The sequence below is a fragment of the Ovis canadensis genome, chromosome 9 (genome assembly GCF_042477335.2).
Source record: "Ovis canadensis isolate MfBH-ARS-UI-01 breed Bighorn chromosome 9, ARS-UI_OviCan_v2, whole genome shotgun sequence".
Classification (NCBI taxonomy): Eukaryota; Metazoa; Chordata; class Mammalia; order Artiodactyla; family Bovidae; genus Ovis; species Ovis canadensis.
In genome coordinates this window covers 51,078,086-51,096,611 of record NC_091253.1, presented here as the reverse complement: position 1 = coordinate 51,096,611, position 18,526 = coordinate 51,078,086, and the positions used below count along the sequence as shown (strand labels likewise).

Below are 18,526 nucleotides of genomic sequence, written 5' to 3'. Positions count from 1 at the left end.
CCCAGGATGTGATCTATCCTGGAGAAGGTTCCATGAGCACTTGAAAAAAAGGTGAAATTCATTGTTTTGGGGTGAAATGTCCTATAGATATCAATTAGGTCTAACTGATCTAATGTATCATTTAAAGTTTGCGTTTCTTCGTTAATTTTCTGTTTAGTTGATCTGTCCATAGGTGTGAGTGGGGTATTAAAGTCTCCCACTATTATTGTGTTATTGTTGATTTCCCCTTTCATACGTGTTAGTATTTGTCTTACATATTGCGGTGCTCCTATATTGGGTGCATATATATTTATAATTGTTATATCTTCTTCTTGGATTGATCCTTTGATCATTATGTAGTGGCCTTCTTTGTCTCTTTTCACAGCCTTTGTTTTAAAGTCTATTTTATCGGATATGAGTATTGCCACTCCTGCTTTCTTTTGGCCTCTATTTGCGTGGTATATCTTTTTCCAGCCCTTCACTTTCAGTCTGTATGTGTCCCTTGTTTTGAGGTGGGTCTCTTGTAAGCAGCATATAGAGGGGTCTTGTTTTTGTATCCATTCGGCCAGTCTTTGCCTTTTGGTTGGGGCGTTCAACCCATTTACGTTTAAGGTAATTATTGATAAGTATGATCCCGTTACCATTTACTTTATTGTTTTGGGTTCGGGTTTATACACCCTTTTCGTGTTTCCTGTCTAGAGAATATCCTTTAGCATTTGTTGGAGAGCTGGTTTGGTGGTGCTGAATTCTCTCAGCTTTTGCTTGTCTGTAAAGCTTTTGATTTCTCCTTCGTATTTGAATGAGATCCTTGCTGGGTACAGTAATCTGGGCTGTAGGTTATTGTCTTTCATCACTTTAAGTATGTCTTGCCATTCCCTCCTGGCCTGAAGAGTTTCTATTGAAAGATCAGCTGTTATCCTTAATGGGAATCTCCTTGTGTGTTATTTGTTGTTTTTCCCTTGCTGCTTTTCATATTTGTTCTTTGTGTTTGATCTTTGTTAATTTGATTAATATGTGTCTTGGGGTGTTTCGCCTTGGGTTTATCCTATTTGGAACTCTCCGTGTTTCTTGGACTTGGGTGATTATTTCCTTCCCCATTTTAGGGAAGTTTTCAACTATTATCTCCTCAAGGATTTTCTCATGATCTTTCTTTCTGTCTTCTTCTTCTGGGACTCCTATAATTCGAATGTTGGAGCGTTTCATATTGTCCTGGAGGTCTCTGAGATTGTCCTCGTTTCTTTTAATTCGTTTTTCTTGTTTCCTCTCTGATTCATTTATTTCTACCATTCTATCTTCTATTTCACTAATCCTATCTTCTGCCTCCGTTATTCTATTTGTTGCCTCCAGAGTGTTTCTGATCTCATTTATTGCGTTATTCATTATATTTTGACTCTTTTTTATTTCTTCTAGGTCCTTGTTAAACCTTTCTTGCATCTTCTCAATCCTTGTCTCTAGGCTGTTTATCTGTGATTCCATTTTGATTTCAAGATTTTGGATCATTTTCACTATCAATATTCGGAATTCCTTCTCAGGTAGATTCCCTACTTCTTCCTCTTTGGTTTGGTGGGCAACTCTCCTGTTCCTTTACCTGCTGAGTATTCCTCTGTCTCTTCATTTTGGTTATATCGCTGCGTTTGGGGTGGCCTTTTTATATTCTGGTAATTTGTGGAGTTCTGTTTATTATGGAGCTTCCTCACTGTGGGTGGGGTTCTATCAGTGGCTTGTCAAGGTCTGCTGGTTAGGGAGGCTTGTGTTGGAGTTCTGGTGGGTGGAGCTGGGTTTCTTCTCTCTGGAGTGCAGTGGAGTGACCAGTAATGGGTTATGAGACATCAAAGGTTTTGGAATAATTTTGAGCTGCCTGTATATTGAAGCTCAGGGGAGTGTTCCTGTGTTGCTGGAGAATTTGAGTGGTATGTCTTGTTTTGGAACTTGTTGGCCCTTGGGTGGAGCTTGGTTTCGGTGTAGGTATGAAGGCATTTGATGAGCTCCTATTGCTTAATGTTCCCTGAATTCAAGAGTTCTCTAATGTTATCAGGCTTTGGATTTAAGCCTCCTGCTTCTGGTTTTCAGTTTTATTTTTACAGTAGCCTCTAGACTTCTCCATCTATACAGTACCGATGATAAAACATCTAGGTTAAAGATGAAAAGTTTCTCCACATTGAGGGACACTCAGAGGTTCACTGAGTTACAAGGAGAAGAGAAGAGGGAGGGGGTAGTTAGAGGTAACTGGAATGAGATGCGGTGAGATCAAAAGAGGAGAGAGCAAGCTAGCCACTAGTCACTTCCTTATGTGCGCTCTATAGTCTGGACCGCTCAGAGGTATTTACGGAGTTATACGGGGAAGAGGAGAGGGAGGAAGTAGACAGAGGTGGCCAGGAGGATAAGAGAGAGGAATGAGAAGGAGAGAGACAAATCCTGCCAGTAACCAGTTCCTTAGGTGTTCTCCACCGTCTGGAACACCCAGAGATTCACAGAGTTGGATAGAGAAGAGATGGGGGAGAAAAGAGAGGCCACCTGGTGGAGAAAAAGGAGAGTCCAAAGGAGGAGAGAGTGGTCAAGCCAGTAATCATGCTCTCAGGTAAACTTGGGTAGTGAAGTTTGGGTTTTTAAATGTACAAAATTGACAACAAAAACCTAAGAGCAAAGATTAAAAATCTAGAGTAGAGGTTGGATTTTCAAAAATACAATATTAAAGAAAAGAAGCAGAAGGAAAAACGAAGAAAGAAAGAAAAAAACAAGAATTATTAAAAAAACCAAAACAAACCACCAACAACTATCCAAAGACTATATATGGTGTTTGCCTTAAAAAAAAAAAAAGTCTTCTTTTTTTTAAATAGTAATAGTAGGTTATAGAAATAAAAAATTAGAGGAGAAATAGAAGACTTAACAATTTAAAAAGTTAGAAAAAAAAGAAAAAAAATAGGAATGATTTTAAAAATAGTAAAAATATTTCTGGCCCTTCTCTGATGTGGGCCGTGTGGGATCACTTCCAAGGTGGTTCCCTCTGTTTAACTTCTTCTGTTTGCTGGTTTTTTAGGCTCACTAGTTCAGTCGCGCTGTGGGGAGGGGGGATGCTGCAAACAAATAGCACTGTCGTGTGCACACAGTGTCTCAGCCCCGCTTGACCTGTCCCTTCTCGCGGCACACAAACCGCTCCGGCTCTACGATGCTCAGCCGGGAACCGTCTGGGGCCGGCCCTAGGCTGCGTGCGCTTCCCCGGTCCAAGCTGCTCAGGTTCGGCGCTCAGGCAGCCCTCAGAGGCACAGATTCGGCTGGGACTGCGCTTTGTGCCCTTCCCAGGTACGAGTAGCTCAGGAGTTTGGCGAGCGCGATCGCCACAGCTTGTCACCTTTTCTGCCGCTGCTGCTCAGCTTTCTGGGTGGACCGCTGGCACCCCCCGTGAGGCAGATTGTGACTGTCCAGCACCCCCAGAAGTCTTAGCAAAGGAGCCTGCTTGCAGTTAGGTAAGTAAAGTCTCTCCGGGTCTGCAATTGCCCCTTTCCAGTCCTTACGGCTCTGGCTGCCTGTCCCTGGTGGGGGATGGTCTGCAGCCGGCTTTTTCCGTTCCGTCCTTTGTTCTGTGCTCGATCCTGGCGGTGTCTTATGTTTGAGCTTTCTGCGTGGTAGCTATCCCACAGTCTGGTTTGCTAGCCCAAGTTAGATCGTTCTGGTTGCGCGTGGGGCGTTCCTGCCCGATTCTTACAAAGCACTGCAGCCTGCGCCTCCCGCGCGTCCCTGCCCTGCCCCCACTTCCCAATGGCGGATGCAGGCGTCTGTGCTGCTTTTCCGCTGGGGGAGTTACTGTTGGGCTTGTAATCTCTTGGTTTTAATTATTCATTTATTTTTCCTTCCTGTTATGTTGCCCTCTGTGTTTCTAAGGCTCGCCACAGACTTGGCAGGGAGAGTGTTTCCTGGTGTTTGGAAACCTCTCTTCTTAAAATTCCCTTCCCGGGACGGGCTTCCCTTCCCGGGATGGAGCTCCCTCCCCACCTCCTTTGTCTCCTTTTTCATCTTTTATATTTTTTCCTACCTGTTTTTGAAGACAATGGTCTGCTTTTCTGGTTGCCTGATGTCCTCTGCCAGCCTACAGAAGTTGTTTTGTGGAGTTTGCTCCGCGTTGAAATGTTCTTTTGAGGAATTTGTGAGGGAGAAAGTGGTCTTCCCGTCCTATTCTTCCGCCATCTTTACAGTTCCCCCCGGTAGGTAGTATTTTCTGATCTGCCTTTTACAGCCATTATTTTGTATATCAGAATGCTCTTAATTAGCATTCCACATCATACATTTCAATGGCTTTCTAGTATTTTATTTTTGTAGTGGGGCCAATGATACACTTTGTCCTGCAGTGTACTTTGGCATGGACAAAGATAAGTCCAGGAGAGACCATGAGATAGCACCTCAAAAATAAAGTGAGCATGACTCGCCTCCCGCTTTAAGAACCACTTTTACTGAGCCCTGTTATGCAGTGAATCCTGTACTGTTTTGGGGGCATGGTGCAGAGATGAAAAGGTGGAGCCTTGCTTTCAAGGTATTTGTCAATCAGGAGGGACAGTCAAGTTTTACTTTTGAATGAACTGAGGTTAAACATGCCAAATTCGTTCAGAGGCAGCTTTTTAAATACTGAGTCAGTGAAAAGGGAGAACTGCTAATGAGTCTTCATTAAGCCACTTTCCTGCTTGGTTTTGTGGCAGATGCTCTGCCTTATAGTTTTGGTATTTCCTCCCAGACTGTGACCTTACCAACAGCAAGAATTGCCCATATCTGACTCTCCAGGCTAATACCTATTACTGAATGAACAACAGTCTCAAAAGTGATATTTCTTACCTCTCAAATTCATATTTAAGTACTTTTTAAAAATTTTAATATATTTTGTCCAACCTTTGTAATCGGTTTAGAATGTCCTTAGTTACTTTAAGAGCTCTTTAACTTGAAAAGTTGAAATAAAAATAAAAATACTTTTCTATATATCTCTTCTATTGGTAGAGTCCAATAGTCAGATGTTTGTGACGCTCTTCTTTTTTTTCTGAGAAGTTTTTTAGAATTGTCATAAACATGGATAATATCATATAAGAAATGAATCGCCAGTCCAGGTTCGATGCAGGATACGGGATGCTTGGGGCTGGTGCACTGGGATGACCCAGAGGGATGGTATGGGGAGGGAGGTGGGAGGGGGGTTCAGGATGGGGAACACGTGTACGCCCATGGCGGATTCATGTTGATGTATGGCAAAACCAATACAATATTGTAAAGTAATTAGCCTCCAGTTAAAATAAATAAATTTAAAAAAAATAAAGAATTGTCACTGTGTTCTTTTTCAAAATTTTCTGATGCCATTCTTATTTCTGAAGAGAACTCAGGGAAATGATAATAAATGAAAATTTTCATGAATATTCAATTCTAGCCTATTGTATTTTTATGACTAGTTCATTCTTTATGGTTAAAACAATTTTTTTTGTGTGTGTGAGCCAAGACTGACTCGTGGATATGAACCTGCAGTTCATTTTGGCATCTCTGATCATCTTAATTTAAACTTATTAATAGCTATACTTAGAACTTTATTTCTACTTGATTTCTAGCTCTGCATATTCTTCCCTTGCCCCTAGTTTCTTTTACTTTAACTTATCCATACTCTATTTCAAACATAGACTTGTTTATCCAAGAAGTTTGGTAGAATATACACAAATGCATTGTTAACTGCAATAGTTTACAAATAGGTGGGATTGTAAGTGTTTTATATTTTTTTGCCTAACTTTTCTCATTTTCTGTAGTGCTCTGGCTGCTTATGTAATCAGGAAAGGTTGTTTTAAAATAAAAAGATTGTTGGTTTTCTGGGAGGGAGGAGACGTTGAAATGCACCCTATTTGATGTTTCAGAGTTCTTTTTCCTGGAGGAAGTGTTAACCTCATGAGGTCAGGTTACGCTCGTGTGGCCAAAACGTTTTACAACTTGTCCATAAAGGTAAGTCTCAGTTATTTCTTATTATTCTAGGTGAGTTTTTGTAATTTTCCAAAAGGATAATTCTTCTTTAAAGGACGTGGTGGTACTTCCTTCACCATTTTGTAGTCTCATCACCCCTTTAACATTTGAGGTGCTGGTTCTTCTCCACCCTGTGGCAGCTCTCAGCTATTTTCTGGTGCGTCATTTAATTCTGGACTCCAGGGAACCCTCCAGTTCTGCTGACCAGCCCTCTGTACTCGGGCTCATCAACGTGAACCAGGCACTCATGGTGGCTGAGTAAGCAGTCTCTATTATGTACTGGGCGTTGTTCATAGGTCGTTAATTCTCATCTTCCCTCGCAAGCTGCCCTCAACTCATCCAATCCTGTTTGACCTTGCTTGACACTTACCGTGGACCCTAAGGCTCCACGTGTAGTGACTTGTGGAGCCTCTTGGCTTCTCTGTAACCTCACATTGCGCCTGCCTTTGCATCATACCACAAACTTTTGGGATTTCTCCCTGGAACTGTTAGTAGCAATTTTCTAATTAATCTTGCTGGCCCTACCATCTATCCAACCTTAAATAATTCCCTAAGAAACTGCTTTTAGCATGTGAGATACTTGTTGGAAAATGTTGACTGGCTTGGCTCAATGACCTGTAGCCTTCTGTAGTCTTTGAGTCAAGATAGTCTTTGAGTGAAGAGTGTGTCCACAGCCCACCTTTTCCAGCCTTTGTTTATGCAGGTACTTGCAGTCAAACTGGTGTTTTCTAGAACATATCTTGTGTCCTACTTTCAAATCTGCTTAGTCTCTTTCTTTCTACCTCGTCTGTCATTTGTGCCTTAGCCAGCTTTCAGGGCTAAGGGTTGTGCACCTTATGGGGACATGTCCCTCTGCCCCCGCTGGAATGGCATCCTTCTCGCTCAACTTTTAGAGTATTTTGTTGTTGTTGATCAGTCACTAAGTCATGTCTACCTCTTTGTGACCCCATGGACTGTAGCTCGCCAGGCTCCTCTGTCTGTGGGATTTCCCAGGCAAGAATACTGGAATGGGTTGCCATTTCCTTCTGCAGGGGATCTTCCCGACCCAGGGACTGAACCCTCATCCCCTGCATTCTTTACCACTGAGCTACCAGGGAAGCTCTCTGAGATTAAGGGGCTTTTATCTCAGAGACTCAATATCTTGAAGTTAGCTGTTGATGTCTCATCAGATTGCATGGTTCTGATACCCTTCGAGGCATTCCTCGTTTCATACCATATGGTTCTGTGTACTTAGTACCTGCTCAGTGGACATTTTTTGGAAAAACTAATGAGCAAAATTGAAATTTAACAAAATTATAACAAGAATGATTTAAAAATGCATTTGGGAAGCATATATATGAATATTATAAAGTAACTCTTCACCTTTCGCAAATAGAGACTTGTGTAACCTGGTTTATTCAATTAGAAAAAACACAAAGGAGTCACCTAACTGCCCAACCCATAAGACACAAAAGGTTTATTTGACAACTTGAAGATTTCAAAGCAAAGAAAAAAGCTTAGCAATCTTGAACTTCCATTTAGGTGTAGCCACTGGGGTCTACAAGCCCTCAGAAGAAGCAGCCTTCAGAAGTGATTTCTGTTAGATCTACATGGTTCCACTCTGTGTCCTTTGTTCTGCTGATCACAACAAACAAAAGATGTGGTCCCAGCAAGTGGGGATTTAACATTTAGTCCAGAGATCAAATTTGGTACATATGGAAACAGCAATTCTGTCTTCTTTTGTGTTTATTGTTAAGTGAATGCCATAAGACCTTTCAACATAACATATGCAATTCTGACTTCTAAAAGTAAAAATTTCCTATATTTGTATACGAAGTATGAAGATCATATCTTGAAGTAGAAAATATTAGAATTAATATTGTTCTATATTTTTCTTACTGAGGAACAGAAAAAAATTCCCTAACATTTTCTGTATTTAAAATGCGTTACTGGAGTAGGAAATGGCAACCCACTCCAGTATTCTTGCCTGGAAAATCCCATGGACAGAAGAGCCTGGTGGGCTACACTCTATGGGGTTGCAAACAGTCTCGGACATGACTGAGAGAATGAGCGCGCACACACGCACAGGTTATATTTTACAGTCTATGCAGGAAAACCACTGTTTTTAAGGAAGTTACAAAACCCATTTTTGTAACTATCAGTACATATGGGTTTAATCTTTAGTTAATCAGAAAATTCTGTCACCAGAATACTTTTTTCCCAGTCGCACTAGTCATTTTAATTCCCTCAGAGCCGTAGTACGTTTGTACTTCTTTAGTTTACCCTGTGAAAAGTCAGTACTTTTGCTTGCTGTTTCCTTCCTTCCAAATTATGGCTTTCATCAGATTAAATCTGATTGGCTGAAGGCTGTTACTATAAATTCTGAGATAATGGAGGGAAAGGAAAACCTCCACTCAGAGTAGTTTCAAACCTGGACAATCATTTAGAACAATAGGATTTGTACACAGTGTATAAATAGGCATTTATCTAGCATCATCTTCCATATTTACAGTCCCTAAATGATAACATGTGTTGTCTGGTAGTTGACTGGCAGATGTCTGTCTCTTTCCCAGCACAACTGAGTTTGGATAGTTCGGTAAATTAAACCTTAACTGTTATGTGGGTGCTTGGTCTACAGAGAGATGAAGTGATAACCAGCTGATAGAAGAGAAAATGCTGGCCTACTACTATTGATCTTGGAAATTCCTTAGAAATCCATGTGTGACTCAAATGCCCATCTTGTTAGGACAAACTGAATGTATAAATTTTATTATGAAAAGTTTGAATAAGCTTAGTTTTTCTCTTTTCTCTGCAAAGAGTTTTGGCGAAGGAGACTATTTTCCTGTGTGGGGCACCTGCCTTGGATTTGAAGAGCTTATTTATCTGGTCAGTGGAGAGAGCTTACTAACCCTTACAGATACTGTTGGAATTAAACTGCCGCTGAACTTCTCTAGAGGTAAGAATTTTCTTTTTGCTCCTTCAAAAAAGTAGTAACTGGGTAAGATTAGTAAGTTGCAAATATCCAAGTCAAAAGGTGTTTGTTAATTTTTAATTTATTTACACAGGCTGAAGGTATAACTCTGTGTACTGAGTTATAAAGATGGCTTAAGGGATTTTGCATGTTTATAACTTAACTGCTTCTAGTGATATCAGGACCATGTATAATGAAAAACTCTAAAATAAGACCTGGTTTTGAGTTCTAACTTTGTTACTTTTGCCTTGGGAAATCATTTAACCTGTCTTAACTTCTACAAATGATTTCTAAAAACATTTAAGGTTTTTTGTGAGGGTTAAATAAGACAGTGTTTTCTGGGTACTGTCCTAAGCACTTTAAACATAACTCTCATAAATGTTAGCTTCAGTCGTGTCTAACTCTTTTCAACCCTATGGACCATAGCCCACCAGGCTTCTCTTTCCATGGGATTTTCCAGGCAAGAACACTGGAGTAGGTTGCCAGTCCCTCCTCCAGGGTATCTTCCTGACCCAGGGGTTGAATCTGCATTTCCCCCTTGGCTGTGTACTGTGTTTTGACCCCAACTGGGGTGTACTCCATTCTAGTATACCCTGGAGGTAGCTCAGGCTCCAGGTAAAGGTCATCTCCCTGACCAAACTACCCTTGCATCAGGTACCAGCCTCTAGTCACGCCCCAAGGCTACTCACACTTCTGATCAACTGGCCATGACTTTAGGGATACCCATGGATTTAACAAAGCTTCCCAGGTGGCTTCCCAAGTGGGTAGCTTTTTTTTTTGAAAGTGGGCCAGGCTTGGGGCTGGGTGAGGTTGGGGCACAGGGGCTGTGATGTAACTAAGGCCAAGAGAGGGTGCCTGGGCGGGGGGCTGTGGGCACTCTCTCTCCTCCTGGGTGGGGGGCTGTGGGCACTCTCTCTCCTCCTGGGTGGACAGTCCTTGCTTGTGCCAACTGCCGAGGCACCTGGGGCCCTAGGCTCTAGTGCAACGGTATTGGAGATGGGGGCAGCGGGCCCGGGTTCAAGGAGGAGGTGGCTGACAGCCCATGTTCAACTGAGTTCAAAATACACATGTTTCCTGGGAGAAAACACTGTTATTGGTGAAATGCTCAATGGGGGAGGGACATGGGGCAGCAGAATGGAGGAGGCAGCGAAATAATCTAATTATTATACCAATAAAATGTTGTTATAAGGAAACATCGGCCTGTAAATGGTGACAGCAGCGTGTCTCCATGGGTAGGGCTGGTCTCTGTACTCTTCACTGAGTATGGAGAGCTTCCCAGGTGGCTCTAGTGGTAAAGAACCCACCTGCCAATGCAGGAGATGTAAGATGCAGGTTCAATCCCTGGGTTAGAAAGATTCCCTTGGAGGAGGTCCTGGCAACCCACTCCATATTTTTGCCTGGGGAATCCCCATGGACAGAGGAACCTTGGCAGGCTATAGTCCATAGGATTGCAAAGAGTCAGACGCGACTGAAGCAACTTAGCACACACTCACAAACAGGTTTAGTAATGCACTGGAATGACTGACAGAGCTCAGAAAGTGCTGTGTTTGCATTAAGAGTTTTGCTGTAAAGGATTCACGTGGGCTGAAGTCTGGAGGGAATGCAGAACCTCCTGCCCTCTTTCTGTTGACTCAGGGCACGTCACCCTCCTGGAGCATCAATATTTCATCAGCCAAGTGGCTCCAGGGAGCTTTGGTGCTCAGAGTTTTTATTGGAGGTTCATTGTGAAGGCATCATTGATTACATCACTGGCCATGTTATTGAACTGTCTCTAGTCCCCGTCCGTCCCATCCCTGGAGATCAGGCTGGCTCAAAGTCAGATTTACTCTTGAAGTCCATTTCATATCCATTGTGCTGCAGATTCAGATAAAGCCAGACCAGCCGTAATCACGTGGTCAGTCTCTCTGGTCATCAGCCTCATCCCAAAGCTGTCTTGGGGTCAACTTATGCCACCTCATGAGCATTACAAAGACATGTCCATCCTTTGCGAATTTCCTTGAAATTGCCATTCGGGAACCCAGGACAAAGACCAGACAAATTTCTTTATTTGCCAGTTTGTGTAAATAGATACTGATTCTTGGGAGTTCCCTGCCGCTCCAGTGTTGAAGAATCCACCTGCCAGTACAGGAGACACAGGTTTGATCCCTGGTCTGGGAAGATCCCACATGTCATGGAGCAGCTAAGCCTGTCCTCCACAGCCACTGAAATCCTGTGCTCTAGAGCCTGTTCTCCACAAAGAGAGAATCCACCTAACAATGCAAAGTCTGCGCACAACAGCTAGAAAGTAGCAACACCCACCTCCACCCCCCAACCCCCACTCCCGCCCACCGTGTATCCAGAGAAAGCCCTCAGGCAGCAGCGAAGTTGCAGCACAGCCAAAAAAAAAAAAACTAAAAACAAAAAAGATGATTCTTGTAGATTACTTGATCTCAGAATCATCAGAATTGAATGCTACCAACCTTTCTTGTTCTCTTACGGATTTTGGATAGAAAGCAGTAGTTATTCCCAGAACTTAGAAAATGCTCTATACTTTTCAAAGCTCTTTCTTACATTCAAATAGTGCAAAAATCATATGGGAAATATATGTCTTGGGTCAGTTTCTTTTGGTTGTGTGTGTTTGAAACCCAATTTATACAAACCAGGAATGAAATCCACTGAAATAAGGAATCCACAGATTTTGATGATCTGGGGCGCTGGGATTCTCATGGACCGTTAGCATCCTGAATGACAGGCTCATTTGAGGACAGCTGACATTGGGGCCTTGATTACCATTAGGATTTTCTTATCCTTTTGCTGCTGTGTGTCTGTGTCAGACTCCAGAGTTTTCAGGGAAGCAAATTGCTTCTTTTGATCCGTCTAGTGGTTCGTGACCTGGTTTGTGTTCTTTTCCACATCGTTGGTATTTTTAACCATTTAAGTCCCAGATACTTTGAAAGTGTGTTGAAAGTTCTAGATCCTTTCCTGAGCAAACAAATATATACACATGTGGACAATTTTACCTATTTTTCAGCCTTGTCTAGAGAACTCAAGTTAAAATCCTGCTCATTATCATGTCCAAAGAATTTGTTATTTATGTTGCAATCCTAGAAGAAAGGTACATAAGTATGAAACATATTTGGAACTGTGTGTTGAACTTATTTTGTGCCTGACTAGAATACTCCTGTGGAAATGATGTGTTTGCAAATCATTTAGTCATCTTGATTGTGTCTTCACAGTGGCCTCTCTTTGGCTGTGACTTCAGCAGATTTTATTTTTTTCCGGTGTTTGAATGATTTCTTTTGGGCTTAAATTTTTCCAGGTACATTGCAGAGCAGAATGTTCCAGAATTTTCCTGCTGACTTGCTGCTGTCATTAGCAGTAGAACCTCTGACCGCACATTTCCACAAGTGGAGCCTCTCCGTGATGGTATCTCATTTATTATGCAGTGAAATCCATGCTAAATTTAGATTTACTGCAGAAGTAATCATTTTGGTTTTATTTTTGCACTTTAGAATTTTACGAAGAATGAAAAGTTAAAGGCGTTTTTCAATATATTAACTACAAATACAGATGGCAATATTGACTTTATTTCAACCATGGAAGGTATGTATCACTGCACATGTACACTTTATTATATTTATGAATTTTGATTTTATAGTTCTCTTATGAATAAAATCATTTAAAATCTCTCTTAAAAATAAAATCATGAATAAAACTTTGGGGACTGAAGTTGGAAGTTAGGGCATTATTGGAGAAAAGAGGCCCATGTTTTGCTCAGCTTCCAAATCAGTTGCTGTTTACCTGGGTCACCTTCTAGGTCAAGGTGATGAAAATAGAAGGGAGGTGAAGACTATGGGGAGGATCAATGAAGATAAATGGAGAAGATGACTTCTGTTTCTAGCAACATTGCAGATTAAGGACATGCTATAGACAATAACAAAAAATGTGATTGGCATACAGAAAAAAATCTCCCTAAATACGTTGATGAAAGGACGGTAAGGGTATTTAGGTCCTAAACTCCAGGAGTTAAATGGAGCATTTAAACCAGCATTGTTACTGAATCAGGAGAACTTGAGGTGAAGCTCAGGAGCGCCCTCTCTGGAGAGTACCCCTACGGAGCAGGACCCGAAAGGCTGGACCCTCAACGAATCCTGTGTGCAGAACTGCTCAGAGCTAAGAGCTCATTGAGAGCTGAGACTGTGTCTCATTCTTCTTTGTGTTTCCAGGAGATGTTGAATGGATGACTAATTATGTACATGAAAGAGATTTGGCTTGGAAATTAGGGCGTCACGTTTCTGTGTTGGTTGTGTTTCTGGCTGTGTTATCATACCAGGCTCATTTGAAAATTTTATCTTCTGAAAACTTCCTGATACCTGCTAGATAGGAACACTAGAGATGCTCTTATTTGCATATTTCCTACCTATTCTTACTTTTTGGAGAAGGCAATGGCACCCCACTCCAGTACTCTTGCCTGGAAAATCCCATGGACGAAGGAGCCTGGTAGGCTGCAGTCCATGGGGTCGCTAAGAGTCGGACACGACTGAGCAACTTCACTCTCACTTTTCACTTTCATGCATTGGAGAAGGAAATGGCAACCCACTCCAGTGTTCTTGCCTGGAGAATCCCAGGGATGGTGGATCCTGATGGGCTGCCGTCTATGGGGTCCCACAGAGTCGGACATGACTGAAGCGACTTAGCATTCTTTCTTTTGTTCTAAATTAGTGAGAACAGGGCCTGGTTCCTACATTGTCAGGAACCTGCACTGATCTTTCAGTGATGGCAGTTTACAAAAAAGAGTGAATCTCAGCTTGTTTCTGAATTTCAGTGTGTATCTCTGTCTGAACATTCATCTGTCTATTTTTCTATCTATCTGAAAATCCTTGTTACAGTTTATCACTTGTTGTTCAGTTGTGAAGCTGTGTCTGACTCTTTGTGACCCCATGGACTGCAGCATGCCAGGCTTCCCTGTCCTTCAGTATCTCCTGGAGTTTGCTTACCATTGAGTTGGTAATGCCATCTCATCCTCTGTTGCCCCCTTCTCCTCCTGCCTTCAGTCCTGCCCAGCATCAGGATCTTTTCCAGTGAGTCAGCTGTTATCAGGTGGCCAAAGTATTGTAGCTTCAGCTTCAGCATCTGTCCTTCCAGTGAATATTCAGGACTGATTTCCTTTAGGATTGGTTTGATCTCCTCGCAGTCCAAGGGACTCTCAAGAGTCTTCTCCAACACCACAGTTCAAAAGCATCAGTTCTTCGGCATTCAGCCTTCTTTATGGTCCAGTTTTTACATCCATACATGACTACTGGGAAAACCATAGCTTGACTATATGGACCTTTGTCAGCAAAGCAATGTCTCTGCTTTTTAATACGCTGCCTAGGTTTGTAGGAGCTAGGGTGTTTCTTATCCTAAATAGTACTTTTCCTATCTCAAAGAAATATATTAGAAGACCTGCCTTTCAGTTATCTGTCTGCAGCAGTTGATTTTCTAGTCATCTAGCCAATGGGTCTCCTGCTGGTGTCACCACGTGTGGTCCCAGACAGAGAAAGAGAGTATGTTACAGGGAAGTAGGGAGGTGGGCAGTGGGAGATGGATGGAGTAGTGACCACAGCTACTTGGTATTAGGTTCTCCTCTTGTGAACCTTGCCTGAGCAAGGGTAGGATAAAGTAGGTTTCCTTTCTGTGATGTGACCTCTCCTAGCAGAGTCTCATGGGAGGCAAGAGGACAGTGCTCTTTCTCCTGGATACTTCTACTTTCAGATCAGTCATTCCTGCCAGTATTTTCGTATGGTAGTTAGGGTTTTAATTTCAATGCGAGAGTAATAGAGGATTTCTTTTTCAGTTAACACACTATTGACTGGGGGGGTGGTTTTTGCAGAAACTAATCCTGTGGCCAGTGATTTGTTATGTAAGTGAATATTAAAACACTCCAGTCAGTAATGTTTGGGTAACAAAAGACGTATTACTACATCTCTGGTCAATAAATTGTTAAAATGAGGAAAGGCATATGTGTGAAGAAAAAAATGAGTATGTAAATTTCTCAGAAGACATATTCACATTTTTAAAAAGTTACAGAATTTTAAAAACACACTTAGAAGTAGCTGAGTAATATAGTGACATCCTGGGTACTTTTCTGTAAGTTTCAACAACTTTCACATTTATGTGGCCATTCTTATTTCATACAGTCCATGGGGTTACAAGAGTCGGACATGACTTATTTCATATCTACTTTTTCCTCCTACTAGAATATTTTTTGCAGTAAATCCTAAGGATCATATCATTTTTATGTATAAAAGTAGTTAATAATTCTAAGAATAAGTGAACTATGGTAGCAAAAATCTTTCAAATTTAAACTTCTTTAAAAAACTATTTAAAGATTGATTCAGTGAGGTCATGAACCATTCCACAGACGGTGAGAGAGGCACAGTGTATGCTGAGACAAACTAGCTAACCTATAAAGACACCAGAGATGCTGGCATAGTTCATTCTCACATGAGTAAGTCATTATATTGGAGGGGATGAAGATGTGGTGTGAAGTGGGGGGAAAAGAAACCTACTGTAGAAGAAGCTTGTCACTGATCAGATGTGCCCCTGACTGTTGAACTAGTCTGTATTCAGAGGCTCAGTTATTCTGCCCTATTCTGATCATGCTTACTCCTTGGAAGAAAAGCTGTGAGAAACCTAGACAGTGTATTAAAAAGCAGAGACATCACTTTGCCAGCAAAGGTCCGTATAGTCAAGGCTATGGTTTCTCCAGTAGTCATGTATAGATGTGAGAGTTGGACCATGAAAAAGGCCGAGTGCTGAAGAATTAATGCTTTTAAACTGTGGTGTTGGAGAAAACTCTTGAGAGTCCCTTGGGCTGCAAGGAGATCAAACCAGTCAATCCTGAATATTCATTGGAGGAACTAATGCTAAGGCTGAAGCTCCAGTATTTTGGCCACCTGATATAAAGAGCTGACTTACTGGAAAAGACCCTGATGCTGGGCATGATTGAAGGCAGAAGGAGAAGGGGACGACAGAGGACGAGATAGTTGGGTGGCATCACCAACTCAATGGACATGAGTTTGAGCAAGCTCTGGGAGATGGTGAAGGACAGGGAAACCTGGCGTGTTGCAGTCCATAGGGTCGCAAAGAGCTGGACACAACTGAGCGGCTAAATGACGAACAACAACAACTCTGATCACCCAGTAAAGTCAGTCAGTCATACTTCAGATTATAAAAAGTTGTGCATGTGTGCTAAGTTACTTCAGTCGTGTCTGACTCTTTTTGGCCCCATGGGCTGTAGCCCATCAGGCTCCTCTATTCATGGGATTCTCCAGGCAAGAATACTGGAATGGGTAGGTAACCGTGCCCTTCTCCAGGGGATCTTCCCGACCCAGAAATTGAACCAATGTCTCTTATGTCTCTTGGCTTTGACAGGCGGGTTCTTTTACCACTAGTCACCTGGGACTCTCATAAAAGGTTATAAGTCAGTGAAATATGGTTATTATGAACCTCACATTGACTATGAATTGAAATTCTTTGTTTCTGATAATAATATGCACAGTTTTACTTTGTCTGACATTGTGGGCTATAAAAGTAACATTTTACAGAGAATATACAACATAATTGTAACATCTTAGACCATTGTTACCATTTAATACTCACCAGTCTGTTCTTTGTGCAGGAAACCAGTATCCGATATATGGTGTCCAGTGGCATCCGGAGAAAGCTCCTTATGAGTGGGGGCAATTACGAGGCATTTCCCATGCACCGAATGCTGTGAAGGCTGCATTTTATTTAGCAGAGTTCTTTGTGGCTGAAGGTAATTTGAGGCAGAGGTTATAATTTTATCACTCTAATGTGGTTCTGAAGGAAATTGCCCTCATCTAAACTTTTGTGTAGTCTATAAATATTCTGTAGGTTTAACTTTTAAGAAAATGAATTCAAGAGCCCTGAAATTGAGATATTAGTCATTTAAATCAAATCAGGACCATTATTTCAGTTAACAGTATTGTATTCTCTAAAGTGGGTTGAATTCTTAAACAACAGCATAAAGATTGTTTCTTTTTTCTGTCTGTCTTGATTCCTTTTTTTAAGATTTTTTTCCCATTACTGTTGGGTTTCCCTGGTGGCTCAGTGATAAAGAATCTGTCTGGCAGTGCAGGAAATGTGGGTTCTATCCCTAGGTGGGGAAGATCCCCTGGAGAAGGAACAGGCAACCCACTTCAGCATTCTTGCCTGGAGAATCCCATGGACAGAGGAGCCTGGCGGGAGGCAGTCCACAGGGTCACAAAGAGTTGGACGCGACTGAGCGGCTAAACAACAGCCATCATCATTACTCTTCTTTGGAATAATATTTTAATTATGACATTATCTGAGAATTAGATCTTATTTTTCCAAGACAGTTACATGAATTGAATCTATACTCATCAGTCTGTGGATTTAAATCTCCCTGTCTATAGGTATTGGCACATTGGAGAGTTAATACACTTTGCCTGCTTTTTCATGTTGGAAACACAGATGTAATCACACAGTGTTATGTTTGTGGGTAATTGAGAATTTGGTTCTAGATGCTTGAGGTTTATTTGAGTGATGTGGGTGTGAGACAGAGCTACAGATGCAGCTTGCCAAGGATGGGGCATCCCTTGGGCGAGGTGTGGGCATGGGAAGACTTGGCCTTCTCCATCCATCCAAGCTTTCCCTGAGGTTTATCACCCCTCTGTCCACACTGGCAGGTATATACTGCATCCTAAGTTCACCATAGTTTAGGATTATGCTCAGTTGAATGGGTTATTTCTTGACAAAACCCCAAATTAAAAAAAAAATCCAAAAGTTCTCCCATGGGCAATATTAGTCCTAAGAAACACTTTTAGGTCACGTGTGTAGAAGTGAATGAGGACAGTGGCGGGCAGGACATGGTTTTCTCCAGCACTGTCACAGGCGTGACTCCACCGTCTTCATCTTCCAATGCCCTCTTTCTAAAAAATGCCAGAAAAGCCCTTATTACTTTATTTTGACTTTAAGGTAAAGTCTGAGCCTTCACCCCCTCACATTTGAACTTCAGCTTCGCCGACTTCTTCCTGCCTCCTTCCATTTCAAATTCCCGCCTCTCTTCTCCCCACCATCACCACACCTGCCTCGGCTATACAGTGTCTCCCTCCTCTTTACTCTTGAACCATCTTCAGGAGGTTAGTCTATAAAAAATGTTCTATGTAATGATGTAATATTCGTAGTTTGTACTCATGCATGGAGTAAACGATGTATGATTTATATACAGAATGTATCATGTTCAATCAAGTGAAAGTGTTAGTCGGTCACTTAGTCCTGTCTGACTCTTTGTGATCCCTGGACTGTAGCATGCCAGGCTTCTCTGTCCATGGAATTCTCCAGGCAAGAATACTGTAGTGGGTTGCCACTCCTTTCTCCAGGGGATCTTCCCAACCCAGGGATTGAACCTGGGTCTCCTGCATTGCAGGTGGATGCTTTACCGTCTCAGCCACCAGAGAAATCCCTGTACGTTGCAATGTTCATTGCAGTGGGCAGGTCACTTAGTATACAAAGTACACAGCAATGGGATCCTCTAGAATTTGTTGTTAATACCAACATAGCACATGACAATAATAGGTTACTCTTTATGTGCAGCTTTCAGGGAATAGTTTAGGTACA

The 18,526-nt window shown here is 41.9% G+C and overlaps 1 protein-coding gene across 1 annotated transcript in view; it reads left to right on the top strand.

The window, feature by feature from the left end:
* GGH (gamma-glutamyl hydrolase) overlaps positions 1-18,526 on the top strand; it is a 32,155-nt gene that overhangs the window by 10,922 nt on the left and 2,707 nt on the right. The window contains exons 4-8 of the mRNA XM_069600095.1: positions 5,850-5,934; positions 8,749-8,887; positions 12,201-12,307; positions 12,394-12,484; positions 16,545-16,682. Of these exons, the coding sequence (XP_069456196.1) occupies positions 5,850-5,934; positions 8,749-8,887; positions 12,201-12,307; positions 12,394-12,484; positions 16,545-16,682 (560 nt within the window). The remainder of the gene's footprint in view (positions 1-5,849; positions 5,935-8,748; positions 8,888-12,200; positions 12,308-12,393; positions 12,485-16,544; positions 16,683-18,526) is intronic.